General features: G+C 47.2%; 2 protein-coding genes across 2 annotated transcripts in view; one reads left to right on the forward strand and one right to left on the reverse strand.

Moving 5' to 3' along the window:
* UVSSA (UV stimulated scaffold protein A) overlaps positions 1-9,522 on the forward strand; it is a 49,363-nt gene extending 39,841 nt beyond the window's left edge. The window contains exons 12-13 of the mRNA XM_048304225.1: positions 4,087-4,270; positions 7,367-9,522. Of these exons, the coding sequence (XP_048160182.1) occupies positions 4,087-4,270; positions 7,367-7,460 (278 nt within the window). The 3' untranslated portion in view covers positions 7,461-9,522. The remainder of the gene's footprint in view (positions 1-4,086; positions 4,271-7,366) is intronic.
* Positions 9,523-18,870: 9,348 nt separating this feature from the next.
* Positions 18,871-24,001, reverse strand: NKX1-1 (NK1 homeobox 1). The gene is made up of 3 exons (XM_048303888.1): positions 23,689-24,001; positions 19,772-20,004; positions 18,871-19,659 (listed from the first exon to the last, which is right to left on the reverse strand). The coding sequence occupies exons 1-3, from the start codon at positions 23,999-24,001 to the stop codon at positions 18,871-18,873; spliced, it is 1,335 nt and encodes a 444-aa protein (XP_048159845.1).
* Positions 24,002-27,623: the final 3,622 nt, after the last annotated feature.

Raw genomic sequence — 27,623 nt, forward strand, 5'->3', positions numbered from 1 at the left:
GTTTATCAAGGATGATTAGACCTCTTCCCTGGGAAATGCTTAACAGTAATTGTTCCTGTGCTTCTGCAAAGTAGTTGTCTAATCTTGCTGGTCCCTAACAGTTGTGATTTATGCAATATAAGGATAATATTATTGGGATCATTGTGTTACCACCAATATTGGGAGGGCGTGCTGGATTTTGTTTTTAAACAGTTGGGAATGGGCAACAAAACTATTGGCCTTCTCCTTGCATCCTGGTTGCAGCTTTCAGGTGTGGGAGAAGAAGGCTCCTTCTTCCCCAAGATTATTTGGGCATTTTTAGCCAGGGTGCAGCTCTGGACTGGTAGGTGAGGAATGCAGGCAGTGAACAAAACAGCAGGCAATGAGTACACAGGCAGGAAGACTTCCAGGGGAATAAGAGATTTTCTTGCAACAGTACAACTAAACCTCATTAATGATGGACAGAAGATACCTGGGGGATTGCAACCAGGAAGCTACTGGAAGTTGATGCGCTGCAGAGGAAGATGGGAGAGAGGGATCTATGCAGCAGAGTGTATAATTGGAGGGGACAGCTTTTCTTTAAATTACCTTCCTCCAGCAGGTCTTAGTTTTCTCTGGTTTGAGCTATTTATTCTCGGTGAGTATTCTGCATTCTAATTAAACTCACCCATAGGCATTAGCATTTTGATATCCTATACTATACTCCCTTGAAGGAGTTCTCTCTTAAGGTTTGACTGACTTGGTGTTTCACAGTTAAGCATATTATTAATGAAGCTACTGAACCTTCCATAAAACCTCTTGAGAGCCTAAGGAACAGTTGTTGATCTGTATTCAAAAAGGTCCCTGTGGAATGAATGTGCATTTGAACATAGAGCTGACCTACCCAGTGTCCTTTAATACTTGTTTGACCATCTTTGAGTGACTGGGCTTGGTGATTACAGCACCACACCAGTGCAGCAATTACTGAACACCTTCTGGTATTTGCAGGTGTCCAAGTGCTACATTTGCATATAGTTGCCATCCCTGTCCAGGCAGAATAAGTGTTCTAAACTGGTATCCAGCCAGCATCACAGACACTGTTGGACTGTCACTGGCAAACCAGGACAGGGGTGTGGATGTTGTGTTAAAAAGGAAAGTTCCCTGTGAAACTAAAACTAGCAAATTAAACTGATAAGTGTTCTGGAAATCTCCAACTAGAAACTAACATTCTGGTATAAAAATCACTTGGACTGAAAAGTATTGATTTTTTTTTTTTCCTGTGAAATTGCCATTGCTTGAGGCTAGACATAGTATTTATTTTTATTACAGTGTCAGTTTGGTGTTGTTAGAGGCTTCTCACCTCTGGTCCACAAGGATGTGTATGTTAGTCCCAAACTAGTGTTGGCATTGCTCCTTGTGTTATTGAGTGTGGTTGTTAAGCTGAGATGTCACACAAAGGTCCATCCCATCTGGCGGGGGACTTACTGCACAAGCTGTGGCACTTAATTTATGTTTCAAAACCTTCCATGTTTCTAAAGCCATACATATACCAGATGTCAATAAATACTTCTATCCACTGTTTTTTGTTGCTTTCTTTTTTCCTGTGCCTCACTGTCTTGTGGTTTGGAGGAGTGTGTTTGGTTGGTTTTCAGTGGTGTTTGGTTTGGGGGTTTTTTTGGTTACAGAGGTCTGGAAGCAAATCTAAGCAATGCTGCTATGGGAAATACACAACTGGGATCTCACTGGACAGTCAGGAACTGTTTGATTGACAACATCATTAATGATGGCAATTTGAAAAATCTGGAAAAAAACACTAGAATTTAGGGATCAGTTGTATGGTTAAATTACACCAAAATTCTTCTTGCATACTGGATAGTAGGTTTATTTCTATCTTTGTGTGCTTAGAGGGGGAAACAGCTATATAAAAGTAATATGGTTTGTGTGCTAATGACTGTGTTTTGTCAACACTGTCATTGTTATTATGGAGCATTTATTATCCTAGTACAAAATTTTAAACTCTAGCTGATGTCCACAAAAAGGTGCTTTGGGCTCTTCTGTCCTGAAACAAGTGAATCAGGTGAGATTATGCTGCCCTGCTAATCTGCAGCGTTCATCCTTTTCCAATAGTTCGCACACAGGAGCAAATTAAGTGCCTATTTTTTGTGTCAGCCCTGAAGAGTATCTGGTTTTTCAGCCCTTAGTGACTTGTTAACAAACAGGTATCAGGACAGGCTGGTGAAGGCAGGCCGCTGGCCACTCAGATGTGAAATAGCATCTCTTTACTAACTACAGTATTGATTCCCGCCTACCCTTGCAAACTGTGTAATTTTCTTTTCCCTGCTGCTAAACTCAGTAACAATGTATGAAGAGCTTTAGGGGCCCATCAATGCTCAAAACCCCTGCTCTTCCCTGGCATTCTATTGATTTTTCTCAAAAGCTTTTAAATTGCTCCTTCATTTTACTCAAATGCTCATTTCATCTCTACTGTATGCCGGCATTTTTTCGTTGTGTTTAAACAATTGCTCCATTCACGGGGTTCCTAAACTGTGACGCCTTCTTATTACTGGGAGATAAACTGTTTAGACAGTTTTCCTTAACCTTGGATTATTCGTTCCTGTATCTGAATTGTGCTGTTCTGTATTCCCTCACTTCAAGAAAAAAAATAAAGTCTGTGAGGTCTTATGATCTATCAAGTATACGTGTTCTATTTTCTCCCTTTGTAACTCTCCTCTGCAGCTATTGAACAGCTTCGTTTTGCTCATGCTTTTTGGCATGTTGGATTTTAATCAGTCCTTGCTTACATGTATGATGGTAGTTTAGATCTAACCTTTCCTTGGAAAATTGCTCTGGCATTCCTTAATACCATGTTCTTAAGTGAGGACATTGCCTCTGACCTTCCTGAAATGTTGTTAGCAGTGTTTGTCACACTCAGTGACAATCTTGGTATATAAATGAAGTTGTATAGTCCTTTAGGACTGTTTATATTTCTATATCTACAAAGATGTTGAGTAGTAGATATTTGGTGTTACAATATCTGCAGGCAAGAAGGGCTGACTGTCATAAGGGAAACTATGACAAATGACTGGCACTTACTGTTGTTAAACTATAGAATTCTGGCATTTACGCCGAGTTTGGACCATGTTCTTTTTGAAGTAGTACTTCCTACATTTTTTTCCAACCCATATGCTCCAATTCTCTACAATGCAGTGAAATGTTTCTAAATTTCCCCTTGGCGGATGTCCATCCTCCAGCCACATTTTTACTTTGTACGATGCAACCTTATTCTGATACACAAGACTCCACACTGAAGGTAAAAGACTATGGCTTCCTCAAACAGTCCACAGTCTTAACTTGTTCATGCTTTTTCCTCTGGTGGCATCTAGGATCAGAATCCACTTAGAATGTATTCTTTGATTCTGAAGCATTAAGGTTTTGATAAAATGGAGAACAAGATTTTGTTAGGATAAATTAACCTGTGCCATTGTCAAGAGAAGAAACTTGATTTAGGTAATTAAACTGAGCCAATGTGAGATACCTAGAAAGTAGTGTCTTTTTAGATGCAAAATGAGGCTCATGGCAACAGGGTCATGTTGTTCTACTCAAGAATTTTATGCAGATGTCAGATACCAGTTCATATTTTAAAGTAAATATTACTGATGAAAAGAAGTCACAAAGTTGTCACCCCTACTCTGCTCAAAAGTTGATCTATTCCATTTTTTTAGGTTTATTTTTAAGCTTATTCAGAATTTATTTCTTGCAGATAAGGTCCTCAGCTACATTGTTGGCACTTTCAATTTCTAAATAATAATCACTGTGTTTATTCACCTCTCCTACATGGAATAGTTTCCTTGGAACTTTGCTGCTGTGCTACTGCAAAAACTTAAGTCTTCCTACAGAACAGTTTTATACACAGCAGCAACTAATGCATAGTAACCCCAGACTGGCAGGGCTTTTTCATCAAGATCTGTCATTTTGGGAAACTGCTTTATCCTCTCTTTCCTTTGCATATGCAGCTTAGATTGCAGTGACTCTGCCCTCGCCCATTGGTGACAAGAACCTGTTCCTTGGGAGACTGCAAGTCCTCCCTGGGTTTGGAGTTTCAAAGTCCATGTTTTGTCTTTTAAACAGAGTGGCGAGATCCAGAATTTATGAGAGAAGTTGAAGCTGCTACAGGACTGGATCTTGGTTCCTCTAAAAGTAATGGAAAAGGACAGAAAAAGAAAGGGAAGAAGCAAAAATATCCAAATCTGACAGACCTGAAGCAACAGGCTAACACTTCTCGTTCCCGGCTTGAGAAGAAAGTCTTCAACAAGTAAGATACTTCCATTCTCTAAAGCCTGTTAAATTACTGTTTCTGTTTGATTCAACAGTACTTTCTGTTTCTACACTAACATGCACTTACTAAACAGCTTTCTTGGCTAACTGCAAGCAAGAATGTCTTCTGTATGTCTGGAGGGTAAAAAATAGCAGGTACTGATGACCAAGGTTATTTCTTTGAGAGTGATTTTCAACTAATTTGCAAAATTTCCCTATGAAAGACTTTTTTCATCCTGTCTCAATTTTTTTTAAACCCTTCAATTGCTGGGTTGGCTTCTCTGGATGATCATTTATTAGTCAGGCACAGCAGCTCAGGTGGATGTGGGAACCTGCCAGCCAGTCCCGAATGGGCTTTAGAACATACAGTAGCTCCATCTGTCCACTATTAACACCATTTCTGATGCCTGTTCTTGCTTAGATGTGGCTACAACATAAATTTGCCTAAGTGTGCTCTGGTCTTTATCAAATAGGAAGCAGCTGCAGCTATTTAAAGAGTTTCATATGTCAAAAATGAAGTAGTCAAAGGAAAGTGAAGTGTAAAGTTGTCGAATCAAAAAAAGCAAAATTATTATTATTATTATATCATTAATGGTGGGTTATTCCCTAAATATATTGGATGAGCTGAACAGCATCCGAGACACAATATTTGTTTAAACTCAGTTTTCCCTTCTCTGATGTAATAGTTATAAAAACAAAGCCAAATCCACATTGCTTTTAGTTACGGAAATAGCACGTTTTCTGTGAAATTCTCATGTCACCTGGTCTTAGTTAGAAGTCAGAGACATACAGTTCTAATGATTAGAATTTCATATCATGGTTTACTGTGGTTTGTGCTAATGATTTTGAGTGTGTATTAGTGCCAGGCATAGGGAATCAAACCTGTCATGTTTTTAATAGGTTTCATGCTTTGCAGCACTAAACAAGATGATAACCTTGACTCCTTATAACAACCCCAAATTACTTGAAATGTGTAGGTGATAAACCTGGGCTCTAGTCTGCCAATAAAGCTAAGTGAAATTGCGCACAGATCATCAAAGTGGGATCTCATTTCATTTACAGTATCACACAATCCACTGGTGCTAATGTAAAACCTACATGACATGAAAGTGTCAAGGCCACTCTGCACTGCTAAAGGCTCACTTTTCTCCTACCAGTTAGGTAATATTTGAAGTGCAAAACCTTGACCACATTTTCCTTACTCTGGTAACTTTATTGGCAGAATTTTGTTAAACGTATACCTTGTCCTGGGTGTTTTTTCAGAATGTTGGTTTTCATTGTAGTTGCTGCTGAGAAAATCTTTAATCCCACCATTTAGAGCATTTTTAAGAAGAAACCTCTGTTTTCCAAAATTTCAAAATGGCTTTGGAAATGAAGCCATTACAGAGAACAGTTACCAAACCAGAAGTCAGCTTGTTTCTTGGAGACAAGCCTGGGACCAGAGCTGGAATAGTGTGTAGGGGCTGATCCTGAAAGAGGCTGGGGACCACTACCCAGGTGCATGACTTACCTTCATTTTCCTGCACAGCTTGCAACATCCTGAGAAGTGATAAAGGCAGACTGTGATAATGTAGAGTCTTAACAGCACTGGCCTTGAAACCATCCACTTGTGTGATGGAACTTGCAAACTTGTAGAAATCAAAGGAGACATCAGTCAGTGCCCTGCTTTCAAATGGGGCACAGTCCCTCAAACCAAGCCTGTAGCTGCTCTACCTCCCACATCAGCAGAGCAGCCAGGTCTTTACCTGGAGATATGTTAGGAGATAACATCGTTCATAGGCAGGGTGACAGCTGAGAACACCTGCAAACACCAGCCTCAGATAGCTGAGCTTTTGTGCCAGAGACATCTAAAGTAACCAGTGAAAATCAGAACTTCAGAATCCAGTGAGGAACAAAAGTCCCGAGGCAAGGTGCCCTTGGCTCTGTGCAACAGTTGCTCCGAGTTTCTGGGGGGGCAGATGTTCACAACAGAACATTTTCCTGACTGCTTCTGCTGCCTTTCTTTTGCTTTCTTACCCCTCTGGATTCATGAACACATTCCGCTGCCTTACCAGTTAGAGGATATAGGGGCCTGCTGTCTCTCTGCCTTTTATGACAATCTCCTACTCCTCCTGTTTATGCTGTCTAGGCATCATTTTCCTCAGCCTCAAAATCTCAGCTGTGTGATCTTCACTCAAAAGTTTGTGGAGGGGAAAAAAGTGCAGGTGTCTTCACTTACCAGCTCAGCAGCATTGCAGTCCCTTGCAAAAGAAATTTCTGGGCACATCTTTACCAGGAGGAAACAATGGCAGCCAATAAAGCAGCAACAGGGAGACAGACAGGCCTTCACTGGATTTGGGAGCACCAGAAAGCTTAGCAGCTCTGCATTTCGTTCCTTCACTTCGTTTTTGAATCTGAAGAACGTTCCAGAGCCTTCTTCAAGCACAGCAGGAGAGGCAGAGGGTTCAAATGCTTGCCCATCCTGAGGCAGCAGAGATCACTTTATATATGAATGAGGTATTGGACGGACCGTCCTGCCTGTGCTAATCTCTAAGCACTTCTGCAGCAGTAGCCTGTGTCTCTGTAGAGAGATACACAATAATCTCTGGTGTCTTCCTAAACTGGAGTTGTTCTTGTGCATTAAAAGCTGCTGCTCAGGAATGGGGAAGTTGCTAAATGAGTTCATGAAGTGAACAGCGAACCCTCCCCTCCTAAAAACATTCTAGATTAAGAGTTAGATTTCATAAGGGTTTCTAAGTGTTAATTTTTTAAGATCTTGTTAGATATTTTTAGTTATTTTTTCCCTGAGAGCAGTTAGGTGCTTTTGTAAATCAAACTTGCCCTGTGTGGCTCTAAGAAATAATGCTGGGAGGGTGGAAAACACAGCCATTAAACTGAAAGACTTGAATTTGTTTACTCCTGTTAATAAAATCATTGCTGAATTAAACTATTTATATTGCTGCAGCTAATTTAGTTAACAAGACAAATTTGTTCAGCCTCATCAGTGCCATGGTCAGAAGCCTGGTAGTGATTAATCTAATTCCCCAACATTCATAAACATTCTCTGAGATTGAGTAGACTCAACATAGCTGTTACTGTTTTGTTTCTCTTTCAGAGGTGCCATGAACCGGGTCGTGAAAGCCATGAACCGGGTGGACCAAAGGAAGCATGAGAAGTTTGCCAACCAGTTTAATTATGCTCTGAATTAAATTGTTAATCACCTTTGTCCTTCTTTTATTACAAAAGTGCAACTGCAAAACCCTTAATCAAAGATATTTGTATTTACACTACAATACTTTGCTAGGCACATTGTTACAGGTGTCATTTTTAAATTGTTTCCAAGTTTAACTTATTTGATAATGAATATTAATTTTGGGAAAGATGTGGTAGAATAGAATGGAATGTATTTAAAAAGTTTATAATTATTTGAAATATACATGAAATAGAGGTATTTTATGACTTGTACATAATTGGGGTAAACTGTTCAGGTTTTGGGGCTTGATTCTTTTCCTTCCTAAGGGACTCATGTAATTTATACCTCCTTTGCCAGCATGTGTGTTTAATTTTCCAGTTTTCTGCCCTCAGATAAAAAGATACCTTAAAAACAATTTGATTGCTGCCAGGAATGGCAATGCACAGAGCATTTGCTCAGCCTACTGCTGTATAAAGTGAGCCACATCAAGGAGCACAGCAGCTCCTGCAGTACCTCTACAAACATCTTGGTACACAAAAAAAAAAACAAATCTGAACCAATTGCTGCCTTCAGATGAGGAATGGAGCAGAGTTTGATTTCTGCAAACTGAATTCCAGGAGCTAAGTCAATCCTGGTAGCTGCGGCACAGATGGAAAAGCTGAAATGGCAAAGAGCATCCTGGCCTGCTTCTTGTCTTCCCAAGATGGTATCCCAATATCTTTCAGAACTACTCCTGGAAAGCACATTGTGAAAGTCTGTAGATAGACACAGAAAATGCTCCAGTTTAACTGCTGTCAAAAAAGCTCAAAGTATGAAGTGAAAATAAGAGGTTTAAAAAAATCATTCAAGTGACACACTGATCTAGTGGCAGTAGTGAACTGCCTGGCTTGGATCAGATAAAATTACACCAGGCTAAGCCTGAGAGTGTGTCTAAGGACCCAGAAACAAACACAAACATTTGGACTCCTCTAGCTCCAGAGAGTTAATGTGCAGGTGGATCCAGTGTGGGTAGTAGTTCTTGGCTGGGTACTTAAACAAATCTCCCAAACTTGTTTGCTGGCTATAGTCAAGGAGAGTGAATGAAACAATGACCAGTTGTGCTCTTGCAACATTTCATACAGCTTTATGGGTAAAGAAAACCCAGACAATCAGGAAGGTGGTGTTTAAAAATCAATTTCAAAGTGACCCACAAAAGTCTTCAATAAAATACTCATTACAAATTAGAATGGATTCTCTATAGCATGGGCTTAGTCACTCACCTGTTGGAGGTGTTTCCGCATGGTAAGGAGACTCTAAGAGTTAAAACTTTGGAAAGTGGTAACAACTGAGTGTAGCTTCTGACCACCTCAGACACAAGCTAATTTACAGTTCTGCCAAGTACTTTCTGACTTGCACAAGTACTGCATAGAAAGCAATTAATGCTGTCTTTTGATGATTTATCTTGCAAGAGCTCTGTAATTTGGACAGGTTGATGTACTTCTGAAATACCAAAAATAAAACAAATAAAGAGCCAGAATTTCGCATAATATTTACTGACTGCGCTGGAAAGTAAAATCACTTCTACTAATGTGGCAGTGAAGATTTCAGGTGAAAACGTGGATAAGGACAAACCACGTTCATCATCAAGTCAATTGAATCAGCTGCTAAACTGATTTGATTTCATACTAAAGACAAAGTTGCACACCCACAAAAAAATAGGAAACATACAAACACAACAACTGTCCCACCTCACATATGAGAATGTGATAGTGATCATTGGGTGCTGGGATCCCCAAACTTAACTGACACTTGCTGATTAATGTTCAAAGAGCCACATCTTTCTCTGAAGGTCCAGTATACCTTCACTAAATAGAAGTCCTTTTAAGTTCAAAAATTCAAAATAGATCAGTCTACCTTTTAGATTCATCACACATTTTGTGTGTCAGTTTACTTAGAGCAATTTACAAATTTGAGCTCCCTGGGCTCACCGGTTCAAATGTTGCCCAACTGTCCCTGTGACATTTCTACTGGAACTTTTCTGTTCCTGTCCTCAGGGCTTCTGGGAAAAAAAAAAATAAATACAAGTATCATTCACATAATCTCTGAGTGTGGTTTTGTCTTTAAACTCACTCCAACACCTTTGCAATTGTACTTCTGCTTACAGGGGATGCTGTGTACGATTCCCAGGTGCCTGAACACCTTGGGGTGATTTGGCCCTTGGAGTGGTGTTGAGGTGAATGGTTGGTACACAGGTTGAATATTGTGTATCTGAAGGGACTCTGAGCTGAAGTGAGCTGTGCTGGTGCATCTAAATCATCCTTTTTTAACTAGGGTTGTGTCCGTGGGAAAACGAGAACTGTAAGCAAAGACTTCTGCATGGTTATTGTTACCTGAGCACATGGTTGCACCTGGGGAGTAAAAGCCTGGAAGGAAAAAAGACTGCAGCATCTTATGGTCTGGCACTCCAATATAAAGCATTTAGTGACATAAATGATCTTGGTATGGAGCTTATGAGCGGGTCTTCTGAGTAAAAGCCATCCTTCAGCACATCCCCTTGGAGGTTTCTGGGGCAGAATGATGGGCCCATGCTCATCTTTTGCACCATACCTTGTGATTTCATTTTCTCTAAGCTTACCTGAGGCTTGGCTTTATCAACCTGCCTATGGCTGAAAGTTTCTATTAGAAAACTGTAACACTAAAAAGTTCCTAGAAATAATGGTTAAAATATTTGTCATTTTTTTATTGGTAAGCAAAACATGCAAATGGGATTTATAAGCAGTTCTGCATGGATGGTAGATTGTGCCACACACAGCAGTTTGCACATTGAGGAAAGGCTTCAGTTAATCAAAGTGGACATTATTGAAAAAAAGAATGAAAAAACAAAGTCTGTTTTGTGGAAAACAAAAACTAAACCTGTTCCATTTAAAGTGACTGTGGAAATGGATGATAAGGGTGTTACTAGTTATAAGGAGCCTCTAGCCATAAGCAAGAGGTGTTGAATCTCAGGAGCCCAGCCAGCACAAACCCAGTTCAGGTGTGTGACGGTGCACAGCAGAGGCAGATGGCCATCTGGTGGTCTCCCGCACTCTGCAAATGCCTGCCTGCGGTGCCGCTGCGTGTGGGGCTTACCCAGCGCTGTGAAACACATTAATGCTTTTAATCGGAGCTGCTGTAAATGTCTCTGTAGGTTATGCACCAGAAAAGGTAAGAACATCTGGATGTTACAGTAGTTAACTGGTGAAAATCGGCCATTCGAAGCCATGCCTTTTGGAATGCCTCACACCCCCCAAACTCACACCTTCAGCAAAGTCACTGGTTTTAAATAGGGAGTGGCAATCATGATGCACTTAACGGCTCTCCCCCTGGAGCACACGTTCAGGAGGTGGAATTCAGGTCCCTTCTCAGCCCCAGAGATGACAGTCCCATGTCCTGGCTCGGGATGGCCCAAGCCACTGGCAACTTAAATGCAGGAGAGCTGGTGGGAGACGGCTCACATCACCTGTTTCCCTGTGGGAGCTGGAAATGAACTGCTGTGGAGTTAAAACTGCATCATGTAGGAAACTAGACAGAGAATAAAAGAGATCCTTGCAGATTACAGTCCCCAGACTGGGGACTGGCAAGGGAGGGCTAGATCTGAATCCTTATTCTCTAGACACCTACCAGGAAAAACACTGAACTTCATGGATTCAGGAGAGAGCTTCCTCATCGGTATCATCACCAGTTAGATCAGCCCTCAGGACCCCTTGGACGCCAAAGTCTGAAAGAAGAAGTTAGTCTGGTAACTTCTACAGAGCAATTTCTCCATATGTTTGTTCTAGAATGCTCTGGGACAGCCACATTTAAATATACCCAAAACAGGTAACAGCATTCTGCTCCTAGGTGAAAATAGCACTTGAATTTGCATCTGCAAACACGCAGGTTCTGCCCCAAGCAGTGCCCAAGGAAAACTCGACAGTGCTGGGATACCAGAGGGAGGTTAATCCATAGCCAGGTGAGAAAGAAAAAACGGAGGAGAGCCTCGAGGTGTCAGGAGCTGAACGTGAAAACAGAGAGGACCATTACCAAAAAGAGAGGGGCAACATCCTTCCTGACAAGGGCACCGTCACACACCCCCAAACAAGAAGACAATCTTGGTAATAGGAACAGAGTCAGCCACCAGTTACCTGAAGTTGTCTGCTACCAAGATAGAAGCCCGGTCTGGAACCAAGTCAGCAAGGGGAGATCAGGGTGAGAGTCAGCTACAAAGCCAAGCGCAGCACCAGCGCTCAGGCGAGAGACCCCACTGAAATGCAGTTCCCCTACAACCAGCTGGAGGGTTCAGGGGGGAGGCTGCTGGTGGATCTCTCCCAGCTTAGTTGTTTTCATGGCGGCCTGAGCCAAGGTGCTGCAGCTGTGCCACATCAGGGCAGAGCTTGGGCAGCTGCTGGGGTGTGGGATGGGGACATCAGGAGGACTACAGAGAAAGGTGGTGAGAGGTTAATGAGGGAAATTATATCCTGCTAGTAACATTCAGAGCCCTAGGTGCATCCCTCTTAGTGGATGTGGTAATGATCCTATTACAAAATCCTCTAAGAAAGAGGGTGGGAATAGCCTCAAAGCAGCAGCCTAGTTCAGACCAGTCTGAGCCCTCCCCATCCAGCAGCACCTCCCCACCCCTTCAGCTGGGAGAGATGCTAAGGATCCCAAAACTTAGCACATCCCCTAGAAAATGCATGTGGATGAGAACTGGGGCTGCCTGGCAGCTGGACAAATTGTGACCTGTAGGATAAGTTAGCATTCTTCCAGATGTGGGAGTCGGATGCTGCCCCTGAAGGAAAGGAAGGAGAAAGATCTGTGAATTACTCATGTTTCTGAGTTGATGCTTTCTCTCCTCTTCTTCAAAGCTGATGGAGTAGTGAAAGAAAAGGATTCATGTCCTTGCTAAGCCCTTCCTATCAGCAGGATCTGTGTAGTACGGAGCCTAAATGCCGTGCCAGCTCAGGAGAGTGGTGGGGGCGCAGGCTCTGCCACGCTGGGAGGAGGGCACGGGGTGTTTGTGCTAGTGACAGGCTGCACCAGAGCCTGGGCAAACTCAGCTAGGCTTATGTCAGCACACTCTGTTTCTCCATCTCTAGATGTCTGTGACTTAAATATCATCATTTGGCTTTCTGGATAGACTTCCCCTTGTTTTTCTGCCTGTCAGTGCCCTGAGAAAAACCCCAGCTCTCCTGTGCCAAGTGCTCATATGTTTTTCCATTGTCATCAGGAATCCCCTCTGTTAAGGGGTTAAGGAAAATCTTATTAAAATTTTTTAAATGTGGTGCTAATTACTTTAGATGTAATGTGCAGTATTAGGTTTCTGGTTGCCTTGAAAGGGGTTGTTGAATAACCATTTCTGCCGACATTCCAATTTGCATAATGACAAGGTGTTGGCATTGCATCCACCATTAATTTGCTGTATTTATAATGCCATTATGGAACCACTCTTATCCTCATGCACTGTAAAAGGTATATGGAAATATAATATACGATCCTGCTTGTTTGGAAATTGCTTTTGGGTATCTTTGAATTTTTGTAATAGTATTTTTGGCAGCTGAAGGCTAACAGCACCATGAGGAGAGTCTGCCACACGATTTCACTAGGACAGAAATTAAATGTTGCTTCCACATGTGCGTGAGTGTTTATTTTCCCCAGTGCTGAAGCAGAAGCAGCAGAGGTGAGTGTGATCAGGTGTGCTGCAGAGCGTGCTCAAGGCAAACACAGTATTTCACTCCAAATCACCCCTACAAGGCATAGTGCTGGTGCTTGAAGCCCCAAAGAGCATCCTTAATCACAACTCTCAAAACATTTAACAGGTCACAGAGAGTGCAGCTTGGTGCTATGAACTCTCAGTCAACACAAGGAGTTGGAGGAGACCAACCAGCAGCTCATTCAAATGCTCTCTTCCTGCTCTTCTCCTCCCCTCCTGCAGACTCTGGGGACCAAGGAACAGGAAATAAACTTGTCACCCTGCCTGTGTTGCAATGAAAAGGCAGGAAAGAGTCCCTGTATGTGCAGGATAAGTTCTTGTAATGTATGTGTGTGGTTATAGAGAAAAAAATTGGAGAACGAAAAAGAGCAAAAATTGATTTATTTGTACTAAGTTCAGTAGAATTATTTTCCTTCTATTGAAAAAGCAGCAGTTTACCAAAGGAGGTGAATATTTACTGTGTAAACCATCACTCCACATAAGTGTTTCTGTGACAGTATTTCAGTTCTTTGCTGTGGTGTCATCTCTCCTGCATTGTCTCTGTAAAATGTTTCTGGTTTGTGTCATTGCAGAGAAGAAAATTTAGAAGATGTATTCTAAACTAAAGTCTACCACTTTGGGTAGACCTGGCTAGTTTTAGCTATCTGAACATGTGTGACATCATAAGAATAAATTAGTAAATCTTCTACAGATATTGCCTAACCCTGCATGTCCAGACTTCTGTGTTCTGGCCATGCTCTGTGTTCTGGGTGCTTCTCTATTGATACAGGGTGCATCCATAGGATTTCCAGCATCAACAGGATTTCTCCTGAATAGGCACGTAGCAGCTGTAGGTTTCCAAGGCTGTGATAACCTGCTTTTAAAGCTTATGCTGTATGATGAATTCACATCTCTGCCAGACAGCATCAGGAAAGGAGAAAGAGCTCTTACTGTCAGGGTTATTTTCACTGTGACAGTCCCCATTCTGTCCACCTGAGATGTCTGTTTAGCGTGAGCATGTGGCACAGAACCTGAGTGTGTGGGTGAGAAGGAAAGAAGTAAAAAACCCCTCCAGATAGAGAAGAATGTGGCTTAGGTAAACCATTTATGTAAGCCCAGTTTGGGAGACAAACTGATTAGGATCCTCTTTGTTTATTTGCCTGTCCCCTTCATCCCCAGTGTCCCTCTGCTCTCTGCCTTGGTTTACCTCCCATAGTATGGAAAATCTTCCAATATCAGAAAAAAAATCTTTCTTTTATTTGCCCTTAAGCAAGGCTCTAAAACAACCTTATTTTCTTGTTTATCTTTGAGACAAAACCTGAATACCAGACCTGCCCAGACGTTGTAAAATAATGTTCCTTCGAGTATTTAAATTCAGCTAATTTGAGCAGAATTATTTTATCATGCAATACAGGAGTTAATGGATATTTGTTAATACAGCAGACTACAAGCAGACATCATGGTGTATTTTTGGGAAATGGATTGAAGTTCATACAGACAAAGCTTTACCTTCAGCATTTCACTCGTGTAGTATAAGACTAGAAACATCTAACATGACTATGTGTTCAGTCTGAAACAGACAGTCTGAAATACATGTCAAAAGCCCCTAAGAATTAAAAAAAATAATTCACTGCACCGACATTCCCTGCTTCAGTGGAAATTCACAGGGAATTTTTGCAGGTGATAATGCAGAACTAGTTTCCAATGACTTAGTGTAACATCATTGACTCCTGAGTGTAATCAATGACACAAAATATTTCAAAATATTTTCAGTTCTCTGTCAATTTTTTGGAATGTATCTATCTGTATTTATGTGCTTTCTTCTGTTGTTTTGATTATAAGACCTTTTACTGAACAATTAAGACTTGTTCAGTACAAGCCGAAATATATGAAGTAAAATAGATGCAGTTTCCTTTTTTCAACCTTATTCATTCACAGAGTGAACAATAGTAAGATGCAATTAATATCTGAATCTTTTCTTATCAATACAAGTTTGCACCCTTGGATTTAACACTGACTTCATGGGAATTAGTCCAAAAATATGCTGATGCCCCAGATCATCTGTGTTATATGCCAAAGATACCACTTGAACACACTGAATCAGGCTTTGAATGTGCTGCTCAGTCTGTCAGAGCTGAGACTTTGTCCTCTTGCAAATGCTTTTCTCAATGTCCCCCTGGATGTGGTCCGTGTTCTGAATCCCCTAACGCTAAATTTTATGAATGAATAATAAAGTAATTTAAAAAAATTTTGACTAACAGAATGAACCAAACAGCTCCTGCTTGTGTCATAGCCATCGTCCTCTCAGTCAGTATGTTCTACTTGCACTGTCCCAGGGTGTCTGTGGCTCGCTCGTGACTCACTGAAAACAAGCTCTGTGCAGGAGCACCAAATGCAGTGTGCAGGGCAGCAGGGACATCAGACAGGCATCACATGGGAATTGGCTTTTGGGCCTTGCTGGGGGGGTCACAGTGGGAGCTTTGGGGACTTTCTGTGACTCTCTAGTGGGACAACCTCAAATGTTGCATCAAGACCTGTTTGACTCTCCTGCAGAGCCAGTATCAGCAGGCAGGAACACGGGTGATGGAGCTGGGAGGTTCGGGCAGGTGAGAGCATTTTGCTTTAGCACAGCGAGGACTGAACCTTCACACCTGAGATGTTTCTCAACAGCTGCCCTGTGTCGACACCATCACACTTCTCACTCTCAAGTCTATAACCACACACACTGATCCAACACCACGAGTCAGCTGCGGAGTTTTGGTCCAGAGAACATTATTTGAATTGGCTCTTTGGTGTTGGTGTTCCAAATGCCCTCTGGACACAGACAGTACCTGTAAGCAGAGTGTAAAACACGCCCTACACCGCTGCCGGTGCTGCACGCTGGGGAAGACACACACTAGAGCTGAGGCTCTGCAGCTTTTGCTCTAGAGTTTTATGAGCTCAGACCTCTGGATGAGGCATTGGAGCAAGGGTTATCAATAACTTCCTAAACTATGCTGAGAAAGATACCTGCGGCTCTGCTTCCAGCACTGCCATAAAATGTGAGAAGCCTTGTTAAATCGCATTTAATGACTGGGAATCTCAGGCTAACTGACTCCTTCATCCAGCAGCTGTGAGTAATAATACTCACATGAACAGGTTTCACTGGCAGGATGCTAACCGGCCTGGAGCAGGGAAATCATGTACTCTGAAGCTCTGGGCAGCTTCTGTTGGAGCCAAATTATTTCCCACTGGCAGGGAACTGCTTGGAGCTCCCGGAGTGTAGACAGGGGTTGAATTATCTCTTTATTCAGCTGTGTCATGCCTCACCTGAGCTAACAGTTTGGCTGCTAGTGGCACTTACTCAAAGCTGGTGCACAGCATCAGGGTTGTGCAGTGTGGGAGAATCTCCTGAGTGTCTGTTTCCCAGTTTAGCTGGTTTTCTCCTACCAGTAACACCTGTGCAGAGCAGTACTCCAAGCATTACCACTTGCCATGTTTTCCTCGAAAATTCACTTCAGAACACCTTTCACTGTAAAAGTTCTTATTTTCACAAATGCAAATGAGTCTGGTCAGAGACTTCTGGAGCTTGTACACTTGTGCACGTGGAGAAGTGAGAACCTGGAGCATCTTGCATTACCTGGAGCATCCCACATCCTCCCCGCGGCTCCCGCAGGCTGCTGGACCCTGCACCCACCGCCCAGTGGAAACCACCGACCCTGCGGGGTCTGCAGCGTGGAGCCGGCTCCACTCCCCCCTTGTCTCTAATACCGGCGGTCGCGGCAGATTTTATTTCCACGAGATGGCTGAAACATTTAATTCCATTCCAGAGGGGGTGTGCGGAAGTGGGATGCGGCTGTGGAGCGCCCGGCCCTGCAAAATCCCAGATCGCAGCCAGGCTGGGGGGAGCGGGAGGGAGCAGGGGAAAGGAGCTGAGCGGGGAGCGAAGCCCGGACACCCCGGCACCCCGGGGGCTCCCGGCACCCGCCCGGGCAGCGATGGTGCCGCAGCTGGTCCCGAGAGGAAGGGGATGCTCTGCTACCCAAAACTCGCTCCGGAAAATACCGGTTTCTTATACTTTCCCCCGAGGAAGAAAAGAAAAGAAAAGAAAAGAAAAGAAAAGAAAAGAAAAGAAAAGAAAAGAAAAGAAAAGAAAAGAAAAGAAAAGAAAAGAAAAAGAACAAACCCACAAACACCAAAAATTAGTGGAAAATGAAAGCTCTTCCCCGACGTGAGCTTTGGGGTCACGCAGGGAGTGGAGAAACGGGGAAACAGCGTCCCTGCGGCAGCGGGCTGGGAGCTGCTGGGCCAGCGGAGCCACCTCGGGGTGCTCACTGCGGTTATAGATCTTTTCTTTGAAATTAAAGAAAAAAAAAAGCATGGATTATAAAAGACCAACTTTGATACGAGTTTAAAAGTAATCAGCGGAACAGCGATGAAAAGATTATTTTATTTTTAAAGTTGTGGAATCTGAATGAAAGAGCCGATTTATTAAATTTACATAAATCCAAAATATCGGACTCCCCGTCAGTGGAAACATGGCAGAGATGTCGGATTCTCTCTATATATAATTTTTTTTGTTGTTCTTAATATTGCACAAATCGGCAAAGCCAATTAAGAGAACGTAAACAAGGAAACTAAGAAGGGAAATACCCTCCCTCGTACAAGAAGAATTAAGTTTATTTGCGTATAAGAAATAAGCTCTCAGAGTAAACGAAAAAAAAAAAAAAGGATGATGAAAGACCTCCCTCGAAGCCTCTCATGAGGCAGGCGTTTTCCAGAGGAAACTTGTCTTACAAAGATTCACCCGAAAACCAGGGACTCGCCACCACGGAAAGCGCCGTTTCTTTAGAGTTTATTGATTGATTTAAAGTGTTTAGCAAACAAAGTGCTCTCTTTATCACCTCTTGCTCACTGCTCTCTCATCTTATACATTAATTATAAAGTTAAAACTTTTTTTTTTTTTTTTGTAACAACCAGAAATGTACAGAAACGATTAACGTAAAAAAACCAGTCCTGCGCCCCAGGAGCCGCCCCCGCCGCCCCTTCCCGGGCGGGACCCCCCCGCCCCCCGCGTCCGCAGCGCCTGGGCCACGCTCGGGGGTCGATGGACAGTGACGTTTGCAAAAAATATCCCTCGTCACCGTGAGGTCACGGGAGGGAGCGGCGCGTCTTTGCAATGTCGAGGGACAGGACCGATAGTTCTCTTGTTTTACCCTGAGAGTCAAATGGGTACATAATATTTTTTTTTCTTTTAAAGTCTTTTGCGAGTTGTTAGACCAGAATAAAAACAAAGGCAAATAATATTAATAATAATTATTAAATTAATCAAACCCACATAGCAACGAGGGACGGTGAAAATAAAAATACAGATAACGATGATTTACATCTACTTGTATGTACACGGGGGAGGGAGGTTTCTCCTCCTCCTTCCCTCAGCAGCGCAGTCCGGACACATCGCGTACAAAAAGGGTCGTAGAAAGGACCGAGGGCGGGGGAGCCGCCCGCGGGGTCCCGGGAGCTTCTGGCCGCTCCTTTCATCCCCCTGGGGTGTGTCGCAGCCGGGGGGCGGCAGGAACACGGGGCTGCCCCTTTCCCCCCCCGGTGTCGCTGCCGGTCGGTTCTCGGTTTCACCTCTCGGGTGCGGGGTGTGGGGGGCGTGCGGTGAGCGGCCCCGCAGGGCCCAGCCGGGTGGTTCTCGGAGGGGCGGCGGGCGCAGCGGGAAGGAGCCGGGAGTGAGGAGGAGGAAGGAGCGTCGGGCTTATAGGTGCGGGGTGTAGAAAGCCGGAGCGCCGTAAGTCTGGGAGCCCAGGACGAAGGGCGAGAGGACGGCGGGGCTGGGCAGGAAGGGCAGCTGGGCAGCGCAGACCAGCCCTCCGGCCGGGTGCCCGGCGTAGCTGCCGGGGCCGTGCATGGAGAGCGGGGTGCCCATGGGCGGCGAGTGGCTGAGGGGGCTGAGCCCCCCCGGCAGCGCCCCGCCGCCCAGCCCGGCCCCCGCCCCGCCGCCACCGCCCCCGCCCGTGGGCGCGCTGGTGTCGGCGCCCGGGTTCTGCTTCTTCCACTTGGTGCGGCGGTTCTGGAACCAGATCTTCACCTGCGTCTCGGTGAGGCTGAGGGACAGCGCCAGGTTGAGGCGCTCGCAGACCGACAGGTACCGCGTGGATTTGAACTTGTTTTCCAGCGCCACCAGCTGCTCGTAGGTGAAGGCTGTCCGCGCCCGCCGGGGCTTGCCCGACTTGGAGTCCGAGCCCGTCCGCTTCCTCTTGGGCTTGGCCTGCGGGCCGGGCTGCGCCCCGACGGGCGCCGGCGGCGGGGGCGGCGGAGGGGGCGCCGGGGGCGGGACGACCCCCGCCTCGGCCGCCTCGGCTCGGAGCGGGCCCGGGTCGGGCTCTCCGGGCGCCGCAGGACCGGAGCTGCCGCTGCTGCCGCTGGTGCTGCCGCTCTCCTCGCTGCACAGCTCCTCGTCGTCCGGCAGCTCGCTGTCGGGGCTGCGGCTCGGCCGGCTGCTGTAGTCCAGGTCGCACTCCTCGGCCTTGTAGAGCTCCCCGTCCTCTGTGGACAAGCGACAGCCGCTGTTAGGGCTCGCCGCCCGGCCCGGCCCCCGCCCCGCCCGCCCCCAGCCCCGCCGGTGCGGCCCCCGGGGCGAGGGCAGACAGGAGAACCCGTCCGCCCGGGGGGATCGCCCACCCGGTGTCCCCGCTGCTGTTGGGACAGGGGTGCCCGGGCAGCGGGGCCGCCCCGCCCGGCCCCTCGGCCCCTCCGCCCGCCGTGGGGATGCGGCCGGTCCGGGCCCCTCGGGTGCGGGGCTGCTCCGACCGCCCTGAGCCAGGCTGAGGGGACAGGGCAAGAAGCTGGGCAGAAGGGGTGGGGATGGGGCTCGGAACCGCAGCCCTCGGGCCGGGAAGAGGCTGTCCAGCCTGGGGAGGCTTTGCCAGCGCTGCGCCTTCCGAGCCGCCCACCTTCGGCAAGAGCTGGTACCGGGACGTGGCCGGGACAGGGGATGCATCCCCCTTCTCACCGCCGCCAGCGCACCCACCAAACAACCGACGGCTGGAAAGGCCTTTGGGAAGGCAGCAGGGCGGGTGTCACTGGGTGCCCGGAGGGGCAGCGGGGCGCTGGCAGGGCCGAGGAGTGGCTGGGGAGAAGCCCCCGCCCGGGCCGAGCCGGCCGCGCCTGGGGAGCGGGCAGCAGGGATGTCAAAGCGCCTCTAACAATTTTAGTGACGGAAATCTCCGAATCGATGGGCGATTTGCTGGGTTTTGCTCTGGCATTTTTAACCCTTCCTGCGTCTGGTTTGACCTCTTGTCACTTCCCGAGATGGAAGTATTAAAGTGGAGTAAATACTTGTATTGATTAGCAGAGCAGATACAAACTTAATTAAACTCATTTTGTGCAATGTACAAACTAGTTAACGGCATTTAATTTATTTGGGTTTATATTACGCTCCAATTAACGGGTCTCCATCGGAGAACAGGGTAATTATCCGATATTTAAGGCTATTGGACTTCTGCTGACGATTCTGTCATTATGAAGCCTGAAAGCAAATCGCGTTTTCCGGAGAACCGGCTCCTCCTCGTCCTGGCCAGGCCCGGGCTTCTTCAGGGGAGCGGGAGGCGAATCCTCTCCTCGGGACGGGGCCGGGGGAGGCCCCACGGGCAGGTCGGGGGCAGAGGCCCATGAGCACCGTCCTTTTTCGCCGGTGCTTTCAGACACTCCTAAACTTCCCTCCTCTCAATTCTGCAACGGGGCTGTAGCTCTGGGAGCTCCTAATCAAGGACTCCTTTAACTTGCTTAACCGAGATACACAAATAGGAAGTGAATCGCTGGTCTGTCACCCTTATCCCGTCCGCAGTTTAGTTGTTTTTAATCCTCAAAAAACCTGAACACACCTCAAATTTGCTCCGTATCCTCACGCCGGACCCCCTAACTCCCATGTGTAAAATTAGGGGTGGTTCTAAAAGTGTTTTTTGTTCAACGCTCTGACTTCAGATATGGCTGGTTCATTAAGAAGAATAAGGGCAGAGTACTGTAATCCTTTTCACCCCGAAAATATTCCTTAATAACTCAGGCTTCATTAAGTACCCTTTCCAGCTTTCTGTTCAGGTCGGAGCGTGGAAAACGCGGGCGATCGCCGCCGAAGAGACGAGAACTGGGTCACTTTTCTCCCAACCCGACCCCGCGAGTGCGGACAAGCGTCCTGCAACCTGTAGGACCTGTTAGAAATTGCGGGACTTAATTTTTTGCAGCAACAATTTATAAAAAGTGCGTGTAGCTGCGCCTGCGGGGCAGAGCCGGGGGCTGAGCGCAGCCCCAGAACCCACACACGGACCGAACCGCGAACCTGCAGCTGGCAGTTTTGGAGTTTAATTTTCCGTCTAGGGAATCCCAGCCGCTGCTCAACTAAAAATCTTTAAGGCAAAACAATGCAACGCGAATAGAACTGGGGACGAAGACGAACGCCGGGATTGTTATTTTTTTTCTGGAATAAGTTAAATTGTAATTTAATGGAAAGTCTTAACTGTTATTTTGAACATGAAAATAGTTTTACGAGCTGCAAGTGACGAGCGCTTTTTTCACTCTCCTTTAGCCAGAAAGCATTTTTCGGAGGGCTTGGTACTTTTCTGGACAGAGCTACTTTTCGGAACACTTCTCCTAAATTAAGCCATCACTTGAACTAATATTAATTACGAGGGGGAAAGAGAAGAATTAAATTTCGTGATTTTCGAGCAGTCTCAGATCTACTCCTGGCCACTGCTATAACATTAAGGCGATGTGACCTGAAGAAGTCCATGTGTGGAGTGTCCGGGGAACTTGTCAGAGGGCGAAGCGCCCCTCGGCATGATGCCTCCAAACATACTTATTTTGAGAGAAGAGATGGAGTTGCATTTCTCTCCTTGTCGGGAGACAAAAGTGTGAGATTAGCGATAGGTTAACCTCGTCAGTCTTTCTGACTGTCCAGATCTATTTAATATGACAAAAGTCAGATGAGTTTAGAGGAATAATTACCCCAGCTCCGCACTGCTTTTAAAAATCTCTTTGGAATTCTATTAGTGCCCCATTCCTGCTTTTGCTTTACATATGAAAAATGCGTCATGGCTCGGGCTGCAGCAGATTCCAGACCTCTTTCGCTGCCTAATTTTAATTGATGGAGTCCCGCTATGGCGGGGTTGGAAACCTCCGAGTCCTTCTCTATCGCCTCAGACACAGAGAAATTATTTTTCCTAAACCGAGAAATTTATCCCCTGCCTCTCGCTGCCTCTTCTTTCCCCTCTCTGGACATGGAATAACTATAGATATTTTCCACAACGACAGCCTTTTCCCGGAAACTCTCCGCGATCCCCAGAGCCGCGGTGTTTAGAGGTGAGAAAGTTGGGATATTTGGACCCAGAAAGAAAAAGCAATCTAGAGCTTGGGTCGAATGCAATTCCCGATCAATAGCGAGCCCTAATAAGTGTAATAGGTTTTAATCGAGTAATTATCCGAATTTTGACCCTATAATTTAGATGTTAGGGAAGAGTTTGCAAGGTGCTTGAAAGAGATATGCACAATTCGATAATAGGATATCGATCCAAGCAGTCCTACATGCCACTCTGGGGCGATTTTCCCCATTATCCAGCCTCTTTACGCTGCTAAGCACATTTTACCTTAAATGTAATCGAAGGAATTTAATTGTTTTTCCAGAGATAACCAGCATTTTGTCACAATTAGTCTGATTTGTCCTAAAAAAGCCAAGAGGAGAGAGAAAATTGAATCTGTCGCCCAGAGCAACGGGCGGCAGCGGCGGGGGGAGGACGGGAGAGGGGTCCGGGGCTGGGGAGAGAGACACAAAGTCATAAACGCCTGGGGGGGCCCAGGCGAGGTGGGGGTACCAAGGGAGGGTTTTTGCACCCTCGGGGCCGGGGCTCCGGCTCTCCGAAGCCGGAGGAGCCTTTTCTAAGTTTGCCTGAGCCGGAGCTCACAGGCAGCGCTGGCTGTCCCTGCGAGGAGGAGGAGGAGGAGGATGGCGGGGTTCGTCCCCGCCCCAGCCGGGCCGGCATCCCTGGGTGTGATCCTGCCGCTCCCGGGGGTGCACGGCACCCACAGCCCCGGGTGTCCCGCCGAGCTCCTCGGCCTCGCGGGGAGGGGAGCCCGGCCAGTGCCGAGCCCCGGGACCCGCCGCCAGCTCCGGCCTGTCCCGGGAGGATGCGCCCGGCTCCCTCCTGGCCATCCCTCCGCCTAGCACAGAATTCCACCTCTCTACATCCAGCAGCAGCAGTGCAGGGCGCGTTTGTCCTTCTCCGGAGCCGGCTGCCCCCAGTGCCCCGGCTCCCGAGGCTGCCAGCGGGGGAATGATGAGATGTCAAAGCATGCGAGACCCTTGTTGGGGGAACTTGGGGCAGCCCCCCGCTCGGAGGGGCTCCGAGCCCCCAGACCTACTTACTGATCAGCTCTGCGGACTTCTTGCACGCGTCGAAATCTTCGGCGAGAGCCTTTTGCTCGGCCAGCTCCGTCCCTGAGTCCTCGGGCTTATCCTCCGCCCCCAGCGTGAACTCGGTCCCCGCCGATTTGTACAAGCCCGCGCACTGCCGCCGCTTGCTGTTGAACTTGTTAGGGTCCAGGATGTCGAGCACGGAGAAGGAGGTGGTTCTGTGCACCATGGGCAGCGCGGCCACTGCCCCCTCTTGTCCGGGGGTGTTGCTGTGGCTGTCGCCTTGCCTGTCCCGGTTGGCAGGGCAGTAGAGCGGCAGCTCGCCGCCGGCCGAGAGCCGCTGCTCCCCGCGGCTGTCCATCCCTTCCCCGTGGCAGCCGCGGGGCTCCCCGCCGATGCCGGCCGCGGCCACGGGGGCTGTCACCGCCGCGGCTGCCGCTGCCGGGATGGAGATGTCACCGACCTTGTCTCTGCTCACATTCATGGCTCTTTGCAGAGTCCTTCTCGGTTGCAACTTCTCCCCCCTACCCTCCCCTCCCCTCTTGCTCTCCCCCTCCTTCCTCCGGCGAAGTTGGTCTGGAAACTCCTCTCCGGCTCCGCTCCGGCTCAGGACGAGCCGCTGCCTTCAGCTCCCCGGGGCTGCGCTGGGTCCAGCCGCCGGGAGCCTCCGGGGGAGGCAGGGAGTCACAAGGTGATGCTCGGCTCACAGCCTCCACTCAGCTGTTCCTTCTTCCTTCTCATCATCCTCGCCAGGCTGCCCAGGCGCTCCTGCCCCCCTCCCCTTCTCTCTCGCTCACACACACAGAGGCAAGGCTGTATCTTATTTATGCATTCATATTTAGCACTGGATTGTAATTGGCTACAAATTAATCCCTTGCCCATAATAGTCTGTAATCTTCATCACTGGAAGAGAGACACGGTGAAAGTGTGCTGGGGGGAGGGGGGCAGAGAGGGAGAGAGCGAATGAAAGATGGTGTTGGCTGTGATATACTTGGCTGTCAGCTCTGTTTCAGCACACCTCCACTCATCTGGAAAGCATCTAAATAGCCTTATTTGGAGAAGTGGGAGGAGATGACGCTTTCTTTTAAATAATTGCGGGATCAATATAAAGAAGATATTATACCCTGAAAATGGGAACTTAAGGTCTTCCATTCCTAATAGTGGAGTTAGATGATCAAAAAGGGATTATGTGTATGTGTGTGTGTGTGGGCTCAGAGGTGTCAGCCCCCAGCACCTGTTTCCCTTCCCTGCTGCGTTTATTAAATTAGAACAAAAGGAGAAAATTATGGACGGAGGTTTAGCGGTCGGAGCGAAGCTTGTGTCTGCGGACACACACACCCTCACACGCTTCTCTCTCCTCCTTAGCTAATTAATTAAAATTAAATCTCAAATATAACTGCCAGGAAAGTGCCAGAAGAAAATTAATACGTTTAAACGGCACAAGACAAAACACGACGATCAACAAATCCTGAGTAACTGAGAGAGATGGTCTATTCTCTCCCATGCAGGAGTAAAGGTATAACCAGACCTAACTTCCACTTTCGAAAAATGCCGTCTTATTCAAAGTGGTTTTAATTATAAAAAATTAAGACATAGGAATAAAATTGTCTGCGAATTATACGACCTGTTCCCCCCCGACCCCCCACCTAATTTTCTTCCCTTTCGTGTATAGTCGTGTGTTCTTCGATCATATCAATTTCATTCTTGTTTTGGACGCTCCAGTCGCTACTCAGTTTGAATTAGCTGCCAGGAAAAAAAAAAAAGGGGGGGGGGGGGCGGTAGGAAAATAGAGAAAGCATAAAAGGAAAATTAGATTTTTTTTTGTCTTTGAGGCTGGTGACACATACAAGGACAGGTCCTTTGCAATTACCGCGGGCAATGATCCTTTAGAAAGCAGAAATTAAAAGTTGGGAGAAATAATGGGTAAAACAATCAGCTTGTAATTTTGGTAGGTCTTGGACATGATTAGTCCATCAGCGGGCTGGGCCCAGGGGAGTCCCGCTGAGCCGGAGCCCACAACAGCCCCCGCTCATATATTATACACCAGCCCTTAGATTTTAATCAGACACCACAACAGTGTCCTTTCTCTTTTATGACTTTATTATGCTTTATCTTTAAATTATAAATCACCTCCTGGGTTGAAATGGTATGTATAATCTCTGATCATGTGTAGGTAATTACCTCTCCCCCTTATCCTGACCTCACCGACGGGGCTGCCACGAACACACAGCGAGAGCGAAGTTTTAATCTGCGTGTGCACACAACTCACACGAACCCACACCCAGGGGTTTGTTGGTTTGTTTATTTGTTTGGTAACGGCTCCTCTTTCCTTCCTCCTCCTCCTCCGGCCGTGCCTCTGTTCCCATCTTTTCTTTCGGATAAATTTTCCTCCCATTACTCCTGCCCGCAGCGCTGGGATATTGTTTATGAAAAATAGATGGTGGTTTAGGTAGATGCCAATGATTCGGCTGTATCAGATTCGCTGTCGTACTCGTCTGTATTTGTACTATTTGTACCTTTTTTTTTTTTTTTTTTTTTTTTCAGAGAGAATGAGGTTTATTTGAGGGTAGCGGTGGTAGGAGTATTTTTTATTCCCTGGGTCACTGCGTCTTAGGAAAAAAAAAAAAAAATCCTAATTGTAATTGACTCCTGCGTCCGGGCAGGGACCGTTCCCAGGCGTGCGGAACCCAGAGCGGCGACATCAGCACAAATTCACGGGTGAGCGCTGGGTGCTGGGAGCAGAAGGACCCGCATCCCAAGGGAGCACCCCCAAAACAGAGGCACCTCCTGTTGGCCCCGATGGCTCTCAGGCGCCACCGGCCACCGACAGACACAACCCCCCCTCGCCGGGAGCCGAGGGGGTGCGCAGCGATGCTGGGCAGGCACTGCCGGGCCCCGTTCCGCCGGGACCCCCAGCCCGCCCGGCGCTTTTGTTTGTTGGCGGTTTAAAGCGAGTGTTATAAAGATGTTCTATTGCTCCTAATCACAATTGATTGTCAATTAGAGCCTCATTTGTGCAATCTCCATCCATCTGCCATCTCTGGTTATCTGTTCACCAGAAAGTTAGCGCTGATTATGGGGCCCTAGATGAGTTGTGACATGTAATATCTCGCCAGTGGTCGGGCCAGGTGACCGGTCCCGTCTTCCTCTCTTTCCATTTTTCTTGCAGGATGGACGAGCAACAGCCTCTCCTGACTCACTCGTCCGTGCGACGCTGTCCTGCGGGACCAGCTGGAAGGGTGCTGGGGATGAGGGGCTGGCAGGGCACCCCCAGACAGGCGCCATCGGCGCCTTGCACAGCTAAGTCCCCGCATTTTGGGCCCGGATCCCTTGCCCTGCTAAGGAAAGCTCCCACGGAAACGTTTTGTTCTCCGAAATAAATAGGGAATCACACGGAACACCCTCGCGTTTTTACGAGCCTCCCCGCCGCAGCGATGGTTATCTCTATAGTTAGGCTGAATTATACCTGCGGGGAGGTGATATTTCCAGAGCCTGAAGGCACCGGTGGCCAGAGCATCTCCCGGGAGCCGCCAGCCCCTCAGCCACGCCGAGCCCCGTGTACCCCCGGGGGTCGCGCTTGAGGACGGGACCCGATGACTTGGTTCTGCCAGGGCAGGGCAGGTGGGACCTCGCAGAGAGCTCTGTCCCGGCTCCCCTCGGTGCCTGGTCACCCTTCACCCCAAGAGGGAGTCAGGCCGGGCACTCTGCGGGTTCCGGGGTGCCCCCGGCAGCCCCGAAGTCGGGGCTCCCTGCGGGCCGGGGGGTGCTGGGCTCTAAGGAGGGCTTGCCGCTCGCTCCCACGGCTACGAGGGGGTTTGAACTCAATTAGTTACTACCGATTTTCAGAGGTACTACGATATTTCAGCGACCTCCAGATCAACGAACAACCTTTTTCTTTTTTTTTTCCTTTCCTTTTTGACTGTTCTCCAGCAATCCTTCTCCCCGTCCCTGGGGGTCTGGAGCTTCGGGTAATTAAGGGCATTTATCGCCGCGGTAAAACAATTTAGCAGCCCTCATTGCGCCGAGAAGGTCACTCTGCTGGCTGCACCAGGCGCGGAGGCTCCGCGTCCCTCCGCGCTCGGCGCTGCCCGCAGCCCCAGTACAGC

Source organism: Corvus hawaiiensis, chromosome 5 (genome assembly GCF_020740725.1).
Source record: "Corvus hawaiiensis isolate bCorHaw1 chromosome 5, bCorHaw1.pri.cur, whole genome shotgun sequence".
Classification (NCBI taxonomy): Eukaryota; Metazoa; Chordata; class Aves; order Passeriformes; family Corvidae; genus Corvus; species Corvus hawaiiensis.